Source organism: Struthio camelus, chromosome 27 (assembly GCF_040807025.1).
Source record: "Struthio camelus isolate bStrCam1 chromosome 27, bStrCam1.hap1, whole genome shotgun sequence".
In the NCBI taxonomy this organism is placed as follows: Eukaryota; Metazoa; Chordata; class Aves; order Struthioniformes; family Struthionidae; genus Struthio; species Struthio camelus.
Genome location: NC_090968.1, coordinates 1,157,983 through 1,178,238, shown reverse-complemented (window position 1 = coordinate 1,178,238; position 20,256 = coordinate 1,157,983). Strand labels below are relative to the sequence as shown.

Here is a 20,256-nt window from a genome sequence, read left to right as displayed (position 1 = left end):
GCCCTTTCACCGCTCGCTGAAGGATCCCAAGGGTTTTCTGGGGAAGCAAAGTCCCAATACCTAATAAAAAGGTATTGGCTCCCTACAACGATGCCTTTATTTCTCAGTGAGCTGTTAGCTTTCCTGAAGTGGAAATCCACCGCTGGACGCACAGCACAATTCCTGATCCATCTGCAACAACCCCGATTTGGGATAGCCGGAGCGATTCAAAACCTTCTGAAGCAAAGGGGTCCTGCTTGGTGCGAATGGCCCCAGTGAAACCACATCACAGCAACTAAAATATTAAATATACCCATATACATGTCATAAACTTACAGCTTTAGACAAAAGGGGATGAAAAGAGAGACATTTCTCAGAAAACAAAATCCAGAAAGCAGAAGCGATTCTTCTTTTGGCACACCACTGAGTAAAAATTTCTGCAAAACCTCCATAACCCATCAAACATTTCATGTTGGCAAAACTCAGTTTTCTGAAGGAAAACTGCTGCACCTGTTTCTGAGCAGCTCTCACTGTTTCGGGGTTGTGAAACATGTATTTTGGTATAGTCTCTTCTCCTCCAGACCTCCCCAGGCTTCCAAAACCTATGCAAAATCCACCGCTTTGGGCCCTTTAGGAAATGACTGAGATTTTTTTTTGGCACATACGACTGCTAGATAACAACCAAAAATCTGAGTTGCAACCAAAACCCTGTCCCTGGCTTCTGCGGTCCCCACAGAAAACTTGCATTGTGGCCCCCAAATTTCTAAAGGATATTTTCCACTGGATTATGCCCATGTGGATATCCAGCCAGGAGTGACGGGGAGGACAAAAAAGCTTGGCCAGCAAAACCTTCCTTGTGTTCAGAGAAGATCCATGAGGGAGCACACCAAAATTAATCCAAAGGGGGATTTTTTTGGCTCTCGGGCTGCCCACTGTTGTCAGTGCAGCGAGAGACGGGAAAACGGCACGGAGACACGAACCAGGGCGATGGCGCTGGGAGGGAGAAGGGACGGGGACCGCTTAGGTGAGCGTGTTTGAGTAGAAGCTGAAGCTTTCGGAGACGGTTTTGGAGTCGCTGCGAGAGGAGCCATTGGAGGTCATGTCCACGGAGAGGCGCTTGGCCTTGCTACCCTCGTCGAGCTCATCGTCGGCCACGCCGACCGCCAAGGAGACGGTGGTCTCCACCCGGCTCGCCTTGTAGGTGCTGCTCTGTGTCTGCAGGTACCTGGCCGACTTCATTTCCAGGCCCTCGTACTCACCAGCACTGATGAAGGGGCACCACCGAAACGCGTGCTTGAAGCCCACACGAAACCTGGGGAGAGAGCAGAGGCAAGGAGGGCGATGGTGTGCGCTTGCGGCATTGGCCTCATTGGCCCTTTAAGGGCCAGGGGGTGCATTTTGTTCTGTGCTGCCCAAAAATTGGATAGTGCAACCCCTTTCTGAATGTCTCGCTTGGGTCAAATGTCCCACAGAAGCCAAAGAAAGGTGGCAGGGTTTGCCCCAGTTCTCTGTTGCTTTCTCTGCCCCCCAAAATTGCAATTTCTTACCCAAATTCAGCCTCATTTACAGGCAACAGCTGCTGTGGGGTGAGAGACCCAGGGCTACTGCAAGGAAGCAGGCCAGGAGCAGGAAGCTTGAGCTAAGCACCACTAAACGTGAGAAGGTGCTACTTTTTACTACCAGGGCAGAAAAAAGCAAACCCCCCAGTTTGGAGTGGGGTCTGCTTGGATACCTGCCCTCAGATCCCACATGGGCTGTAGGAAAGGTCTACCCGGATGAGTCTGATATAGCCCTGTATCTGCTGGAGGATGGGACAGAGCCATGCTGGAAAAGCTTCTGTAACTGCATTTAACTTTGTGCGCAGGGCTATTTTGGGGCTTTTGGGGCTTTGTTTGCACCTGCAGCTCCAAAAGTAGGAGAGACAGGGGTAAAGAAGCCAAGCCAGCAGCTTGAGCAGTATTGTGAGGAGCTGTTCCCCCTAAGCTGTTCCCCCTTTTCTCACTCGTTTTGCCACCTCTCGGATGTCTCCTCCTCCCTGGTCTACTGGGCCGAGTCGCTGCTGAAGGGAGCTCGTAACCCACCTGTCATTGAGGCAGCAGTAGATGATGGGGTTGTACATGGTGGAGCTCATGGCCAGCCACATGATAGCCAAGTAGATCTGCTGGATGAACTTCTGCAGGTACCACTCGGGGTTGAAGTACTGCAGAGTGAAGTAGATGTGGTAGGGCAGCCAGCAGAGCGCAAACGTGCACACCACGATGATCATCATCTTCACCACCTGCAAGGAAAAGAGCAGGCAGGGAAGCTGAGTTGCCTGGACGCCAGGGAGCACGAGCTCAGTGATGGGGCATCACCCACCAGAGTGGGTGTCCTCCTTGCGCCACACCACAGCTTCAGCTCTGCCTTGGGCACCCGTCCCACCATGACCACGCAGGCAACATCTCGGTTTAACCATGTGCGTTCAGCTGGGGCTGTCTGGAAGACGTTCTCTGCTCCCTTAGCAGCAAGGATGAAATGAGTCCTTACTTCTTCCCACTCTAGATGGATTATTTTTGGCCGTGGTAAGCTGGGATTGGGCATGATGCCTCCTACCGCACTGGAAGCACCTTACCTTCCTCTTGGCTGACACTTGCTCATGGTAGCGGTCAGAGGAGTCGCCGGGTATCTCGCTCGCCCAGAGGGTGATGCCGACCACAGTGTAGGCACATCCGATCACCAGGAGTGGCAGGAAGTAGATCAGGACAGTCATGCAGAAGTGATACCTAAGACAGACCATGGCTGTTGGGTATCCTCTATCGATGAAGTCATTTCCACAAATTGAGCTTGAAAGCAAAGTTTCATGGGGGAAAAGGGAATTTGGCACAACTCTATAATGTGTTACCCAAAGAGCTTGGGGCCATAACCTCTGTGGAGAAAGGACTCCATCCCGTGGTCCCAGCTCAGTCTCTCCCAACCCGCAGCTACCGGCCGTTAGCATCCTGGAGCTCTCCTGGGATGTGATGTAGAGATGAGTGAAAGACAAATGTGCTTGCACTGACCCTACCCTGCATTTTGCAGTGTAGGAGTTGGAGCTGGTCATGGTAGTGCCTTTCTCAAAAGGGGACAAAAGTCAAAACTGAGGACTAGGCAGGGATGGGCATGAGTGAGCTCTTTGTGTTCCCACCACTGAAATGTTTTCTTTTGAAAAGATCTTGCTGGCACGTGCGATGTGTCTAAATTTCTCTGTCAGATTGTGCCCAGGTCCCGCTGGAAAGTTACAGGTGTGTCAATAGTGACCTAAGAAGACTTCACATGCCAGTGCTGAGACTTTTTCTGTGAGGCTTTTTTTAAATAACATTGAGGGTCTCAAGGCAACTATGACCAAAAGGCATTAGTGTCTGACAGCATCGCCAGGCCCCCGTGACACCAAAAATGCCTTCTGTGATGAGACGGTGCACCGCAGTGGTGTCGCACACACCTCCTTCCCATAAGAAACCACACCAAGACTGACGAGCCAGGTCCAGTGCCGTTTGTTGGAGATGCTCCTCCAAGAGCTGGGCAGCTAATCTGGAGAGAGGCCACCTGGATTCAGCCATCTCCAACATGATGCCCCTGGCATGCTCTAGTTACACCCCAAATTATCTTAAAGACAAATGTTCCCTTTCATCTGGTAGCTCTGCAGGAGCAAATGTCTTTTTTTTTTTTCCCCATCGTTTAAAGGATGGGAATATTCAGCTAAAAGGATAAAGGATTTCCCTGCAGGACAAATGCTGGGTCTTGGATGTGCATCGCCCGAGTTGGCCCATTGCAGATTTGGCTGTGCTCGCTGTTGCAAGACCTAACCCCGGCCCCAGTGCCAAAGAGCTCAGCTGGGAACAGCAGAGTGCAACATGCTTGGGGCCAAATTCCACCCCCCCCTTTTTTTTTGCAATTTATTTTCAACCCAGGGGGCCAAGTTATATTTCCTGCCAGTATCAATCTGACCCATTTGTTGGGGCAAACGAGACTGGTCAGAACTCGAAGGGAGGGTTGCTGTTTGCAGGTAAGATGAGACCTGGAGTAAGGATAGGGGCAGGAAGCGAGATAGTTTCCTAAACTCAACAGACGTAGCTGGGAAAGACGGTGAGGTTTTAGGGTCCTTCTGGAGCTTGCTTGGAAGCAATTGGGATTTGCAGGCTGCATTGCACGGCCTGGGTTTGCTCGGTGTAAACTCTCCCCTTGGTGGATTTGGCAGCGTCTTTCGTTCCTGCAAGCACTGTGGGGGAAGAAAAGCTAATTTTGCAAACTCGGCAGCCGGGTCGGTTCTCCAGGCTGGTGTAAAGAGCCATCGGACAGGACCTCCGGGTACCCTTTACGATGGGCATAGATAAGCCTCAAATTGAGCGAGGTAGGTGGGAGTCTGGGGCAAAACTGGCCTGAACTGGAGGCTTATTGGCTGCAAAATGTATTCAGCTCTGATCGAATATGCCAGGTTCGTGCCTGGGGCACATGCAGCGCCACTGGCCAGCCGGTGGGGACGAAGGTGGCCCTGGCCTCGTGCTGCCACACTGTCTCCTCCTTGTTTTGGACCTGCAATCTCATTTGGCCTTCCCTCCCTCCCCGGCACTAATTGCGTTTGCACTGGATTTTTGTAGGGCTGTTTTCCATTTTGCTAATTAGAGAGGCGTCTCGGTGGCTCCGCAATTAGGACTTGGCTGTGGTTCCCACGCAACGCAGGGTCTCAAACCGGCTGCAAAGAGCTGAGGCCGACGGTAGCAGAAATGCCCCCGAGCGCCTGGAGGAGCCGTCGGATAACACAAGACGGACGCAAGTGCTCCGGGTTTTTGGAGCCACCTGGGCATGATGGGGGGCATCATATCGTGGGATTCCCAAAGAGCCCTGGGGCTTTTTTTGAAAAGGGGTCGCTGGCCGGCTCAGGTGCAACCGCAGGGATGATCCAGCTCCCTTCCCCGCGGGGCCGCAGCAAAACTCTCGCGGTGGGTCTGGAAAAAACGGTTTATCCTAGCGGAGCAGCTTTTTCCCTTGCCTGCCGAACTGACTTGGAGCTAATGAGATTGGAACAGATTAGCCATCTATTTTGAAACCAAAAGCGGGCGAGAGAATTGGCAGTTAGCGGTGGCGAGAAGCTGTTGAATTGAACTGACCTGGATTGCTGGGCCCTCTCGTGGCTCCAGCATCTTGCCCGCACGGAGGTCTCTCCTGCTTCCCTATTTTTCCCTATCTCTGGCTGTTTTCACCTCTTTCTCCCCATCCTGGCGTTGCAAACGAGCTGCAGGGAGCATTTCCCCCATTGCCTTCCATAAATAACTGCAGACAGGCTCACAAAAACAAGGAAGAAGGTTTGACAGCGGCCCAGACACCTGTCCTTGCAAAGTTATTTTTGGGTAGTAAAATAATATCCCGAGCTATGCCGGGCTTTATTGTGCAGGCAGCGAGGCTGAGGGACGTGTGAGAGGGATGAAGGGCCGTGCTCCCTCCGTGCAGTGACGGCTCCCGTGCCTTTATCGTCGGTATTTTTGATGGGAACCAGCGTATCCGTGTCCCTGCAGCAGCCACGGGGCTGCATAAAACGTGGCCAAGGGTTAGTGTGGTTCAGGGAGACAATGCAGCACTCGGACCAAGCTGCGTGTTGTTTTCAGTCCCTGCCGGTTGTACAGGGTTCGGCTGTTGCAAGCGCAGTTCGAAAGGTGAAGCTTGCAGATCCCAGATTTCCCTCTGTGCAAGGCTAATAATAACTGCAATTAGCTGGGAACCAGAATGGACTGGATTGCAGTGATTTTTTTTTCTATTCTTTCTTTTCTTTTTTAACCCAGCTGGTACCCAAATAAAGCGTTGGAAGGCACCTCTGGAGGTCGGCTGGTCCAGCCCCCGAGCTGGTCCTGCAACTTGCTGCTGACTGATGAACTCATCTTACCCTCGCCGGGCTCACGCTTGCTGTAAGCCCCTCTCCGCGTGCCCTGGCCCAGCGCGATTTTGTGGATCGTTCCGCGGGAATCGAGATCGCAAATGTCTTTTTTTCCTTTAACGCATGACATTTAAGTCACCGCGTGACAACCTTGCAAGGGAACAGCCGGACGCCCCGACCTCAAAGAGCGAAGCGGCTGCCGGAGCAGCGGGGCCGCCCGGAGCCTTTTGAAACCCCGGAGATAATTAGGTGGCACCTTAATGGGGAGGAAATATATTCCCGCGCTAGCTCCTAGCCACGCATGCGCCTCCTGGTTTTCCCCAGCTGGCAGACGGCGTCAGATGCGGCAAAGACCCGAGTTTGGCTTTTCAGCGGCCAAGTGGATTTTTGCATGTTTGGGCTCGGCGCATCTCTGTGCCTTTCACCTCGCTCCTTTTTCTCCCCTCTGCCAGCACTGTGGCGTTCCCGTCGTGGCTCCCGGCACCCGATTTCCCACCGTCCCACCCCGGCGCGAGGCGCCGACTCACGTTTTCCCGTAGGCGTTGGCGTCGTGCTCCGGCCACGCCACCAGACACACCAGCCGGCCCGGCAGCTCCTCCGTCACCGAGTAGTAGCCTTGGGGGAAGGCTAGCAGGAAAGCCAGGAGCCAGATGACGCCGATGACCACCTTGGTGGCGGTGGCCGAGAGCCGGGGCTGCAGCGGGTGGATGATAGCCATGTACCTGCGGCGGAGCGAGAGCAGATGAGGCTCGAGAAAAAAACGCATGGGCGCAACGCAGACAGCAAAAGGAGGCATTTGCCCTCATGTTTAATGAGTTTTAAGCAAGGTAAATGCTTCAAGGGCAGCAGCAGTCCGCAAATAAAGTCCCTAGGGCTCGGCCGGCAGGGTGCAGCGGCTGCTCAGCCGCCCCTGGTGAAGCCCGTCCTGCACCGGGACGGCTCGAAAGCGGTTTCTCGGTGGATCGCCCTGCTCCGCACGGTGCAAAGAGCATCGAATGACCCATTGCTGCAGGACTCCCCAGGCAAAACACCCTCCTCTAACGCTCAGGCAAGGATTCATCCTCAAGGTTTGAATCCTGCGCGAGATGCTCGTTGACTTTCAGCTCAGCTCTACCGGAAAAGCAGCTTCCCAAACGCAACCGGCAACATCTTTCTCCTGCAAAGACCGAGCTGCATAAAGCAGCAAGGGAGACAAGGCAGCTACGCGAAACCTCCCCCTGGCCTTGACCTCCTCCGGGTCTTAACGCAGCGAACGCGAGAGGGGCCCCGCGCGCGTTGGCAGGAGGACGCCCCGGCAGCCCTAACCTCGCCGCCCTGTGCGTCGTGGCCTCTTCCGCCGCAAGACCCGCCAGCCGTCCTGCGCGAGCTCCAGCCACCCCGAGGCAGGTTGCGTTTCTCCCACCGCAAATCAGGTTCAGCAAAGCTGACAGCAGCCGGCGGGATGAACCGCGCGCGGCTCCTGTTTCCCCTGCTCCCCAGCTTCCTTCAAGCCTCGGGAAGAAGCCCGCTCTCGCGTAACCCAGCAAAACCTGCCCCTTTTGCCTCATCGTGCATCGCCGCCCGTGTGCGTTACCCCCTCCCTGTATCTCACGCGCCGGGGCAGCTTGCAAAAATCCCTTTCCTCCCCGAGGGGAAGCGTTTCCCGAGAAGCATCTCTGAGCCATGACGGTGCTCGGGACCCGGCATCCCCCGGCGGCATCTCCTCCGTGCCGGGCATTGAAAACACATCCTGCACCACCTTTTTGCATTTGTAGGGGCAAAAGCACGGGAAGTTATGTAGAAATACGTGGGAGGCGTGCAGTGGCAGCTCTCCCTCCGCGCCCAGGGGTACCAGCCCTTATCAGCCTGGCGCAGCTAAGCTGCCTGATAATTATCCCCTGCATGTCGCTAATGATGCTCGAATGGGCAGGTCGAGCTCAAGCGGGCAAAGAGCAGAAAACGAGGCCGTTTCAAGGAAAATTGGGCCAACGCTGTTGAAAAAAGTGGCCGGCGAAGGGTCTGGGGCTGCAACCTCGAGCAAGCAAGCTGCTGCCCTGCGGGCTGCGACGCCCCGCTGCAAGAGCTTTGATTTTACGCCTTGGACCTAATTGCTGGCAATGCACCTCGGAGAACGCGCCTGCCCGGTTTAAGGCGCTCTGCAGCCGCAGGAGCCTTGCCTGCCGATGAGACGTGCAAATAAGCGTCGCCGCGATGCAATAAAATGCAACCCGGTCACCGGGAGCCATCGAGTCGCCCGCCGCGGCAGCGTTTGGCGTGGAAACGAGACGCCGAAACAAATACGGCAGCTGCTCCAAGGAGCCGAGGACAAAAAACGCAGCAGCTGGACAGGGTCTTAACAAGATCCCCCCCTCTCCACGCTAGGATGGGAAGAGCTATGGATAAAAACAGCCTAGAATCCCATTTTCGGGCACTTTCCAAGACGCCGGCACTGCGTGACCTCCGAAACGTTCCCTCGGTGATGCTCTGGCTTCGGCCACCCAGCAGGAATAAAAATGGGAATAATGACCATTCCCCCAGCCGGGGCTCTGCCGGGGAAAAAAATGTAATCAGAAGGGTCTGGGCTGCTCAGAGGAGTGGGTTATCGAGCCCATAAACATGCTGGAGATGGATGGAAATGTACCAACGTATCCTGAAAATAATTAGGCCATTATTTCATATTAAAATATTGTCTAATTACCCAATAACTGTACCATGAAGCAGAAAATTGTTCTAATATTTTAATAACCGCTTCCTTTTTGGGTTTTTGGGTTTGTGGTTTTTTTTTTTCCCCCCGTCTAACCCTCCCCGCCTTTTTCCTCCTTTCGATGAGGATGTTTCACGCAAAACGAAACGGGGGCAGCAGAGGAGCTTCGCGGCCTCCTTCGGCCCAGGCGCCGTCTCGCTTGCCGGGGTTTTCACCGCGGGGTTGCAGATGCGTTTCTCGTCCTGCCTTCCCTCTCCCAGCGCCGGCTCCGTCCCTGTGAAATATCTCTAATTTCCATGGCGGGGACTTAGCAGCCAGTCAGCCTTTCTGCGTTTCTCACCCCAAGAGTCGTATATACTTGGGATTTGGGGTTTTTTTTTTACCCCCTTTTTATTTTTTCCTGCCCCCCCACCTTCTGTTGCCTCTTGGCAGCCGCTGAATCGCTCCGCTTGCAGCACGCAGCTCCCGAAGAGCCAGCTGGGCTGCTTTGTCCTTTGGCTCAGTTTCGACCCAAATCGTGTTCGCGGCGCTTTCCCGCTGCGGGGAACGAAAACGCCTCCTTCGGGGCATCTGTCCGTGAGAAACGACCCCTCGGGAGCCGGCGAACGAGTTTTGGGGCTCCTGTTTCGCCCTGCAAACGGCCGCCGCTGCCTGGCACCCTAGTAAAGAGATTTACTTTTCCCGCGCCAGGCGTTGGGCGTTCCCTGTTGAAAACGGCGTTTTTCGTTTTTTTTCTGCTAAGGAAATAATTTCTTGCAGCTCGTTCAGGGCCTCGTTCGGCCTCTTTGGCAGGAGGGGAAGGCTGCTGAAAGCGAGGAAGAGGAGGGCGAGGAAGAGGAGGCGTAACCCCCTCCACGAGGCGTCCCGACCTCACCACCGCAGGATGCGCTGGCTAAAAAAAGAAAAAAAAAAAACCCAAAACCAAAAAGGACTTTGCAAAGGACTTTTTCGTCACCTTTGCTCCCAGCATCGGTTAGTACAGAGCGACCCCGCTTTTCAACCCCAGCCGGGAAAAAAAAAATAAAAAAAATCAAGCTTTCAGGCCATTTCCGCGGTAGGTATCCAGCAGCTCTGCGTGGCTTTTGCAGTGTTTCGAGACCCTTTACTTACAGGGAGCGCAAAACGCTGCTTTAATTACTGCCAATTGGTATGTAGGCAGCTCTGCTCGCAACCTCCCTTTGGGCTCCTTTCGCGCAGCCTTGCTTTTCCCGCTGTTCCAGCCGCATCCCGGCTGCATCCCGGCAGAGCCAGCGCTAACGCGTCGCCCCGCGCGTCAAAGCCAACTGCTTCGAACAGCAGCGGCGCGTTAAGCCAAGATTAAAAAAAAAAAAAAAAAAGAACAGAACCGGAGCTATATTCGGGTGTAAACGACGAGTTAATCTCGCCATGCACCGATGTAATTTGTCCTCGCGGGAGGGTTTCCGTCGGCGCTGAGCCGGCGAGGACGTTGCTGGCGTTCGGCAGCTTTGCCGGTTTGGAGCTCGCCATCAGAAAACCGTTGCTTTTCCCAGGCTATTTTCCTGCTGCGAATAATAAGGGGTTGGGGAGACACGAGCCGGTCTCAGCTGCAGACCGGCAATTTTCGCAGCTGCGGCGGCGGGAGGTTGGCGCGGGTCTGCTGCTTCTCCTGCACCTCCACGCTGGCCTCTCGATGGCTCTTAAAACACCTCATGCGATTTCGCATGTTGCTTCAATAACAGTAAATAGAAATTAAAGCCCGGTTGGCTTTCCCGGCCCCGTGCGCCGGTTTGGCAGCGTTGGGGCTGGCAGAGGTGGGAAAAGGGGGCTCTCGCGGGGCTCAAAGGCAGCAACGTGGCCGAGAAGACGCAGGAGGTTGGTACCATGGCATGTTATTTTTTTAGCTGCTTTTAGCGTAGAAAACTGAAGAAAAAGGAAATTGCTCTGTATTAAATAGCCCGAATGCTGCAGAGTCCAGCTTGACCCCGAGTCGCCTCCAGGGCTCCAACCCTCCTCTTCGGGCACCTGCAGACGCCGCGCTCGCTCCGTCCGGGCAGTTTTCAGCTTAGCCCGGTTGCGTTTCTCAACCTACAGATGATTTTTTTCCCCCCTTTTCCTGCCCGTCAGCCCTGTAAATCATCCAGGATATCTTAACCTCGGGCCGCGTTCCCAGCCGTCCGCCGGCGAGGAGCCTTGTGGCCACGTGCAAGGGGGCCGCCGGCTCGCTAACGGCGCGGGAAACGCGCCGGCGCTGCTGGGAAAGGTGGCGCGGGCCGCCCCGAGACGCAGGATTCGGCCCGGGTCGCTAGTGCCGAGCGAGGTCGCGGGGAGCCCCTCCTGCAGGACGGGACCGCCGTTTCCCTGAGCACCCGGCACCAGCTTCCGCCCTCGACTCCGAAACCGCCCCCCCAATTCAGGGACGAGCTTCTTTTGCCGCAGCGTCGCGGCCAGGAGCCGCCGAAGGAGCGCACGGCCCGCCTTCAAGCGGAGGGACTTTTCCGAACCGCTGGCGCAAAGCCACGGCGGGGTCTGCGAAAAGGGGGAGAGGAAAGGAAAGGAAACGAGGGAGAGGAAAGGAAAAGAGGGAAATTGTTCGCCGAAAGCGCCATCCGAGACAATTTAGGGGAGCAACCTGCCGGCGAAATCTCCGCCGAGCCTTCAGCTTACACGTCCGACCGCTGTGACGGATGGGAACACACGGCACATTCAGCCCCACTTGCCTGTTTTGGCTGAAAGTCAGAACTGCCGCCAGCTTTGATTTCAATCGCGCCCTGGCTCTGGCCGCAGCCCGTTTCGCCGCGTCTACCTGGCCGCGTCGTTCTTACACCGAGTGCTCCTTTCGGCTGCTGGCTCTCCCTGTTCCCGCGCAGCCCCGAGCGGCTTTCGTTGCTCACCAGGACGAACCCTTCCCCTTGGGTTCCTGCAACACGTTTCTGAATTTAATGCATGTAGTTACTGTCCGGTCCCAAATCCAGGAGAATCACAGAATCACAGAATCATTTAGGTTGGATGGGACCTCTGGAGATCATCTAGTCCAACCCCCCTGCTCAAGCAGGGTCCTCTAGAGCATGTTGCCCAGGATCACATCCAGACGGGTTTCGAATATCTCCAGGGAAGAAGACTCCACTACCTCTCTGGGCAACCTGTGCCAGTGCTCTGTCACCCTCACAGGGAAGAAGTTTTTTCTCAGGTTTAGGTGGAACTTCCTGTGTTCCAGTTTCTGCCCATTGCCTCTTGTCCTGTTGCTGGGCACCACGGAGAAGAGGCTGGCCTCATCCTCTTGACACTCCCCCTTCAGATACTTGTACACGTTGATGAGATCACCTCTCAATCTTCTCTTCTCCAGACTGAACAGGCCCAGCTCTCTCAGCCTTTCTTCATAGGAGAGGTGCTCCAGTCCCCTCATCATCTTGGTAGCCCTCCGCTGGACTCTCTCCAGTAGTGCCGTGTCTCTCTTGTACTGGGGAGCCCAGAACTGGACACAGGACTCCAGGTGAGGCCTCCCCAGGGCTGAGGAGAGGGGCAGGATCACCTCCCTCCACCTGCTGCCAACACTCTGCCTAATGCACCCCAGCATACCATTGGCCTTCTTGGCCACAAGGACACACTGCTGGCTCATGCTGACCTTGCTGAGCACCAGCACTCCCAGGTCCTTCTCGGCAGAGCTGCTTTCCAGCAGGTCAGCCCCCAGCCTGTACTGGTGCATGGGATTATTCCTCCCTAGGTGCAGGACCTTGCACTTGCCTTTGTTGAACTTCAGGAGGTTCCTCTCCGCCACCTCTCCAGCCTGTCCAGGTCCCTCTCAATGGCAACACAGCCTTCTGGTGTGTTAGCCTCTCCCCCCAGTTTAGTATCATCATCAAACTTGCTGAGGGTGCACTCTGTCCCTTCATCCGGGTCATCGAGGAATACATTGAACAAGGCTGGGCCCAGTATTGACCCCTGGGGGACACCGCTAGCTACAGGCCTCCAACTAGACTCTGCGCCACTGACCACAACCCTCTGAGCTCTGCCATCTAGCCAGCTCTCAAGCCACCTCCCCATCCACTCATCCAACCCACACTTCCGGAGCTTGCCTATGAGGATGTGATGGGAGGCAGTGTCAAAAGCCTTGCAGAAGTCCAGGGAGACAACACCCACTGCTCTGCCCTCATCTACCCAGCCAGTCATTCCATCAGAGAAGGTTATCAGGTTGGTCAAGCATGATTTCCCTTTGGTGAATCCATGCTGACTACTCCTGATCACCTTCTTGTCCTCCACATGCTTAGTGAGGACGTCCAGGATGAGCTGCCCCATCACCTTTGCGGGGATGGAGGAGAGGCTGACAGGCCTGTACTTTCCTGGCTCCTCCTTCTTGCCCTTTTCGAAGACTGGGGTGACATTGGCTTTCTTCCAGTCCTCAGGCACCTCTCCTGATCTCCAGGACCTTTCAAAGAGGATGGATAGTGGCTTAGTGATAACATCCGCCAGCTCCCTCAGCACTCATGGGTGCATCCCATTAGGGACCATGGATTTGTGGATGTCAAGTTTGGACAAAAGATCTCTAACCCAATCCTCCTCGACCAAGGGAGAGTCTTCCTTTCTCCAGCCTTCCTCTCTTGTCCCCAGGCTCTGGAATTCCCCAGGGCTGGCCTTAGCAGTAAAGACTGAAGCAAAGGCAGCATTCAGTAACTCTGCCTTCTCTGTATCCTTCGTTACCAGGGCACCCGCCCCATTCAGCAGCGGGCCCACATTTTCCCTAGTCTTCCTTTTGCTAGTGATGTATTTGAAGAACCCCTTCTTGTTGTCCTTGACATCCCTTGCCAGATTTCATTCCAAATGGGCCTTAGCCTTCCTTGTTGCATCCCTGCCTACTCTGACAACGTCCCTGTATTCCTCCCAAGTTGCCTGTCCCCTTTTCCACATTCTGTAGACTTCCTTCTTCTGTTGGAGTTTTGTCAGGAGTTCCTTGCTCCTCCATGCAGGTCTCCTGCCCGCTTTGCTCGACTTCTTACTCAGAGGGATGCACTGCTCTTGAGCCTGAAGGAAGTGATGCTTGAATATTAACCAGCTTTCTTGGACCCCTCTTCCTTCTGGGGCCCTACCCCATGAGAGTCCTCCAAGTAGGTCCCTCAAGAGGCCAAAGTTAGCTCTCCTGAAGTCCAGTGTTGCAATCCTACTCATTGCCCTGCTCCCTCCTGGTAGGAGCCCGAACTCCACCATCTCATGGTCACTGCAGCCAAGGCTGCCCCCAACCTTCACATCTCCAACTAGACCTTCTTGGTTTGTTAGTACAAGGTCTAGCATTGCACCTCTCCTTGTTGGCATCTCCACCACCCGAGTCAAGAAGTTATCCTCAGTGCTCTGCAGGAACCTCCTCGACTGTTTGTGCCTAGCTGTGCTGTCTTCCCAGCAGATGTCAGGGTGGTTGAAGTCTCCCATGAGAACCAGGGCCTGTGATCGTGAGGCTACTTCCAGCTGTCGGTAGAAGGCCTCATCGACAACTTCCTCCTGATCAGGTGGCCTGTAGTAAACCCCCACAACAGTGTCACCCATGTTAGCCTGCCCTTTAATCCTTACCCATAGGCTCTCCACTTGCTCTTCATCCACCCCGAGGCAGAGCTCCATACATTCTAGCTGCTCCCTCACATAAAGAGCAACTCCACCACCTCGCCTTCCTGGCCTGTCTTTCCTAAAAAGCACGTAGCCATCCATGACAGCCTTCCAGTCATGTGAACTATCCCACCGTGTCTCTGTAACTGCAATGAGATCATGGCCCTGCAACCGCACACAGACCTCTAACTCTTCCTGTTTATTCCCCATGCTGCGTGCATTGGTGTACAGGCATTTCAGAGAGCCAGTCAAGCATGCAAGCTTCCCAGGAGAGGTGCAAGAGGATCCTCCATAGCCATGTCCCATGCTGTCTCCCCTGGCTGTATGCACCCGCTGGAGGCATCCTGACTTGAGCGGTGTTTTACTGACTCCCCTGCCACTATACCACTCCCCTTCCCCCATCTTGCCTAGTTTAAAGCCCTCCTTACCAGGCTGGCCAATCTGTTGGCAAAGACAGGCCCCGCTTGGTAAGGTGGATCCCATCTCTCCCCATCAGCTGTCCATCTTCCAACAGGGTCCCATGGTCATAGAAACCAAAGCCCTGTTGCCAACACCAGCGGCGCAGCCAGCTGTTAGCTTGGAAAACTCGTCTACTCCTCCTCCCATCCTTTCCCCTCACAGGCAAGATTGAGGAGAAAACGACCTGGGCTCCCAGACCCTTCACCACCATTCCCTTCTCCCAGAGAAGGAGCAGTTTCCCAGCTCTTGGAAATGCTAGTGGAGATGTCGTGCGCTCCTCGCCCGGAGGGGCCCAGGACGGGCATTGCTGCGTTCGCCCTCCCAGCCTCCTACCCCAATGCAAATTTGGGGCCGAAAAACGCATCCAGGCGGAAGGGCCCAGCGAACAGACCTGGGTTAGGGTGGCAGCACCGCTGCAGTGGCCTGCCGTCGGCGACTCCGCTCTCCTCTCCGGTGAGTCCTCGGCGGGCGCGTTGGAGGACCTCGGCATTCTGCATCGCTTTCTGCGCGTGCGGGACAGCTTGACGCAAGGGCCTGGGCCCCGTTCCCAAAACCGCCCTCTCCGTTTTGGCTCGGGAGCTCCCCGAGAGCCGTGAACCCCAAGGAACCTGCAGGGGTTTTGCCAAAAAAACCCAAACCCAGGGCTGGGTGCAGGCACGCCAAGCCTGCGCGCGCAGGTTTTGGCAGCCCACCCTCGGCCCCGTGCCGGTCCGACCAGCCTGCAAAGCTGAAATCCTGCTCGACGAGAGGCAGTTGCAACGGGCCCTCGGCGGCTCGCTCCAGAAAGCTTGCAAATGCAAGAGGAAAGCCGGCAACGCCGACCGCCCAGAAACCGGGTGCCGGGCTCCCAAGCCTGCCTTCGCTCCCGCCAGCCACGCGCCCGCTGCACGGACCGATTCGAGCCCAGCCGGCTCCTCCAGCTTGCCTCGCCCGATCTGCTTTTCGTTATGAGCAGCAGCTCTGCGAGGTTGGTGTGGGGTGGGGGGGAGCGCGGTGCAGGTTGAGGGCCGATTCGCGCTGCAAACGGAGCATCATCTCCGTAACTCTTCGTAACCTGAAAGAGGCTCTTTCGCTCCCAACATCCTCGAAACGCTCCTGAACCAGAGCCTGAAATGCCATCAGGGAGGAACAGAGCCACCCTGCTAGGACTCTCCTTTTTAGCTGCTATTGCCTCGATTCTCCCCCAGTGCGGGAGCTCAGTGATGTCCAATTCATTTATTTCGGCCTCGGAGCGATGAGGGTCGGGCTCGCCGGCTTGTAACCGCTCCGCGAGCCCAGGAAACAAACCCCGAGAGTGTTTTTCACGGCTCGAGCGTCGTACGTCTTAAAGCTGCGTTTCCCCAGCTGTCAGGGAATGAGTTGTGGCAGCGCTGTGATTTCTCCCAGGGAAATATCCGTGCCAGCTCGTGCAGTACTTACACTTCGGCTCAAAATGTGCCGGCATACGGCAGTCCAAATTCGCATGAGTCCCCAGCCAAAAATGCGTTTTTGGGAAGAGGGACCAAAAGAAACGTTCCAGAGCTCGGCTGTCTCCATGAAATATGTTGCGTTGGAAATGCCAGGGATTGCAAAACCGCCTGGGAGCCTCGATATTTTTTTCCCCCCCTCTATAGTGCTGAGGTGGAAAACGCCATCGATGGAAAGATTTCTGGGCGGTTTGGAAAAGCAGAAGGGGAGGCAGAGAGAGGAGCGGCGTGGCGGAGGTGCCGGGAGGGAGGGAGGAGGGTATCTCGGCGTGGCTGTTTCGCGCTACCGACCCCCTCGCTCATCCCTCCTCTCCCGTCTCCTCGGCAAACGCCACCTCCCCGAGCCGCAGCGAGCGTTTGCCGAACTTTTATCCGGAGCAAGCGGCATCGCGCTCGGCCGCTGCTCCCGAGCCGTTGGGCAACGCCAGGAGGAAACGGGCGGTAAATAAGTAACTAAGCCACGCTGGCCGCCGGGGCAAAAATACGTGAATTCCCAGCGCCTTCCCTCCCCGCGACCCCCAGCAACAAAATCAAGGTTTTTTTTTTTTAAAAAAGGCTGGTGCTGTGGGGGACGAGCCGGCGAGCGGCCGACCCGGCGCAGCCATGCAGTCGAGCCCGAACGCAGAGCAGTGCCTTTCCCCGAGGCGCCAGCCTCTCGCCGAGGCTCCTTAGCCGGTTTGCAGCTGAGTCCGAGCTACAAGGAGCAGCTAAGATGCAGCGAAGGCATGTCCGCCGCACACACGCGCACGTCCTTAATGTCATTAGGTGATGCCATTTTGTGCTAAACACCAATTTCACTTTTAAATGAGCAGATGGGGAAATGAATTAGTTGAGGAGCCGGGAAGGGAGAGGCTGGCCAGACGCTACGAACGCGCACGCAGAGACGGCGACGACACGCACAGCGGTTCGAAAAGCCTTTCCCCGAGCCCTTTGCAGGCGGCTCCTCGCTAAAAGGCCGCCCAAAAACGCTCCCCTGCAGCCAAGGTGAGGGAAGCGGGATTATTTCCAGCACTGCTTTAACAAAACCAGCCTTGCTTCCCGTCGCAACGTTTTCCGGCGGCCGCAGAGGCAGCCGGAGCCGAGCAAAGCACCCGGCCGGGGGCAGACCCGGAGAGCGGCGCGCCGCAAGGAGGGCACCGCGGCCCCCATCCTGCCTGCCGGCCGAGCGAAGGGGCTGGGGTTCAAGGCCGGAGCTCACCTGTCCAGGGCGATGGCCGTCATGGAGTAGATGCTGGCGAAGACGGCGGCGATGGGGAAGAAGTTGTGGAACTTGCAGTAGAGCAGCCCATAGTACCACTCGTTGTGGACGGCGTAGGTGAAGTTCACCACCGTGTTGAAGGCGGCCATGGAGGCTTCGGCGAAGGCCAGGTTCACCAGGAAGTAGTTGGTGACGGTGCGCATCCGCTTGTGGGCCAGGATAATCCACATCACCACCACGTTGCCCACCACCGAGACGACCACGATGAGGGCGTAGGCGACGGCCCACAGGGCCACCTGCCAGGGCGGCTGCACGAACTGGTTGGCGTAGGACTCGTTGAGCGAGGCGTTGTGCAGCCACCGGCGCTCCAGCTCCCCCGCTACGGGCAGGGTGTTATCCATGTTATCCAGCCCGGTTCGGGGCAGAGCTGGAGCAAGGCGCAGGTCCTCCCGGTTCAGGGCATCACTGGCCGTTTCGGAGCACCGCTGGACCGGTTGCGGGCACAGCCGGATGGGCCCCGCGGCGCAAGTCCCTCCCAGTTCAGGGTGTAGCTGCAGGTATCTCCCGGTTTGGGGCGCTGCCAGGTCGGGGTGCACGGGTCCCTCCGGGTTCAGGGCACAGTTGGTTCAGGGTGCATGGTCCTCCTGATTTGGGGTGCACGCAGCTCAAGGGTGCGGGGTGCAGCCGGAGTAGGGTGCAGCTGCTTTGGGGCACAGGTCCCTCCTGGTTCGGGGCTCAGCAGGTTTGGGGCATGGGTCCCTCATGGGTCAGGGTGCAGCCGGTTCGGGGTTCAGGTTCCTCCTGGTTCGGGGTGCAGCTGCTTCAGGGAGCAGCTGCTTTGGGGTGCAGGTTCCTCTTGTATCAGAGCACAGCAGGTTTGGGAAGCGGATCCCTCCCGGTTTGGGTTGCAGCTGGTTCGGGAATCAGATTCCTCTGGGATCAGGCATGGGTCCCTCCTGGTTCGAGGCGCAGCCGGTTCAGGAAGTGGGTCCCCCCGGGATCGGGGCACAGGTTCCTCCTGGATCAGGGTGCAGGCGGTTTGGGAAGCAGATCCTTCCTGGATTGGGGCACAGCCGGTTTGGGAAACTGGTCCCTCCCAGATCGGGGTGCAGCCAGTTCAGGGCGCAGGTCCCACCTGGTTCGGGGTGCAGCTGGTTCAGGGTGCAGCAGGTCCCTCCCGGATCGGGTCACAGCCGGTTCGGGGCGCGGGTCCCTCCCGGATCGGGGCGCAGCCGGTTCGGGGCACGGGTCCCTCCCAGATCGGGCTGCGGGTCCCTTCCGGATCGGGGCGCAGCCGGTTCGGGGCGCGGGTCCCTCCTGGTTCGGGGTGCGGGTCCCTTCCGGATCGGGGCGCAGCCGGTTCGGGGCGCGGGTCCCTCCCAGATCGGGGTGCAGCCGGCTCGGGCCCTTCCCGGTTCGGCCGGGGCCGGTGCCGGTGCCGGTGCCGGTGCCGGTGCCGGTGGCCGCGCGTCCCCGCGGCGCGGCGCGGAGCGCAGCCGGCTGCGGCGGGCGAGGCTCGGCCGCGGCTTTTGTAGCGGCGCGGGCGGCGCCAGGGAGCGATGGGCAGAGCCGGCACCGAGCCCTCCCCCGGGCCCCCCCTGCCCCGCCGGCCTGCGCTGGCCCCGGCCCCGGCCCCGGCCCCACCGGGGGGCTCCCGAGCCGCTGCGACCCCCCCGCCGCCCGCCGCACCCGAGCCCTGCAGCACCCCATCGCCCGCCCTTGTGCCGCTGCAGGGGACCGTCACCCCCTGTCCGGCCACCCCAGTGACGCCCCGCTGGGCCGTCGGGCCGAGCGGGTGCGAGCCGGACGATGCCGCCGGCGTGGCGCTGCCAGCGGTCCAGGCCACCGCTTTTTTTGCACGAGGCAAAGGTGGCGGGAGCGGGTTTGCCACCGCGGCCGGTGACGCTCACCCTGCGCTCCCCCCGGGGCCGTCAGTCGTGTCCTCTCGGGGGGACGCCTCGCGGCTGCCCCGCGGGACCGACAAGGAGCGCGCAGGGCGGCCCGTCTCCAAAAAGTCACTAATTTGAAAAACGTGGTTAATTGTACGACTCCCCCCGCTGAGCTTTTACCCCCAGCACCAGAGCAACGTTGGGGGGGGGGGGAAATGGCTCGAAAATGCATCGTTCTGGTACGCTTGTGCTAACGGTGACGTCGGCTGCTCCGTGCCATGAAGCCCAGACCTGCCCGGATATACCTTTTCCAAAATAACGCTTGGCGGACGGTGCTGGTGTTTCTCCCCGTGGCTTTACTAGCGTGCGTCCTTAGCTGGCGAGTCCTTCGTATCCCCGATGGCTACAGCAAATATTTGACTTCTGTGACAAGGGAAAGGTCTTCCCGCTCCGATGTGATCGGCTTCCCACCACGGCAAACAGGACGTTTCGCTTAAGGGCTCATCGGTAGCAAGGGCATACGGTTCCCGTCGGTGAAACCCGCTCAGCGAACAAGTCCCGTTCTCTCATGAATAAGCTGCTGGGATCCAATTAAGCCGCAAACACAGATTCGTGCCTTCCCACAGCCCGGGTTTATAAAATCCATGAGGCAGGGGTGATTTTAACAGACTCCTCCAGTATTGTTTAACTGCCAAGCGTGGGGGGAAAAAAAAAAACCCACCAACAACCGCATCGCTGCCTGCCAGGACGGCTGTTTTTTTCTCGGGCTGCAGAGTGAGCACTAGGCAGCCCGCACAGCGCCAGGAAAGGGTTACGAGAGAAAAGGCTGCCTATTAAAGATGAGCCTGTACCTCCAGCTTGCTAGAGGGATGCTCCTCGATTGCTCCTGAATTATATTCTCGGGGTGCAGGCTCTGAAATGGGTGGAGGAAGAGGTGCTGAGCCGGCAGCCTCCCGTTGTGCAATCTCTGGATCCTCCACACTGGCCCTGCGGAAAAGTTTGGGTCCGAACGGCGCAGCTGAGCTCTGCGCACGGCCCCAGCGCCGCGGTAAGTCGGACTGAGCGTTTGAACCCCGTTTCAGCGCCGATCGATACGGAACGAAAGGCTCCTAAAGGTCCTAGAGGAGACCTCTCACGGGCTGCCTGCG

At 57.2% G+C, this 20,256-nt stretch overlaps 1 protein-coding gene across 1 annotated transcript; it reads right to left on the bottom strand.

Annotated features, from left to right (window-relative positions):
- Positions 1–51: 51 nt before the first annotated feature.
- Positions 52–18,506, bottom strand: TACR1 (tachykinin receptor 1). Its single transcript, XM_068920735.1, has 5 exons — positions 17,220–18,506; positions 6,391–6,585; positions 2,591–2,741; positions 2,061–2,257; positions 52–1,291 (listed from the first exon to the last, which is right to left on the bottom strand). Exons 1-5 carry the CDS (start codon positions 17,618–17,620, stop codon positions 1,000–1,002), a joined length of 1,236 nt encoding a protein of 411 aa, XP_068776836.1. The 5' UTR covers positions 17,621–18,506; the 3' UTR covers positions 52–999.
- Positions 18,507–20,256: the final 1,750 nt, after the last annotated feature.

What these genes read in the sequence shown, in the direction of transcription:
- TACR1 (XM_068920735.1), bottom strand. Translation starts at nt 17,620, where the DNA reads ATGGATAACACCCTGCCCGTAGCGGGGGAGCTGGAGCGCCGGTGGCTG. An exon ending in ACGGCCATCGCCCTGGACAG is followed by an intron (nt 6,586 to 17,219) that starts GTGAGCTCCGGC and finishes GCTCCGCCGCAG; the next exon opens with GTACATGGCTATCATCCACC. An exon ending in AAGTGTCAGCCAAGAGGAAG is followed by an intron (nt 2,258 to 2,590) that starts GTAAGGTGCTTC and finishes TTTTCCTTGCAG; the next exon opens with GTGGTGAAGATGATGATCAT.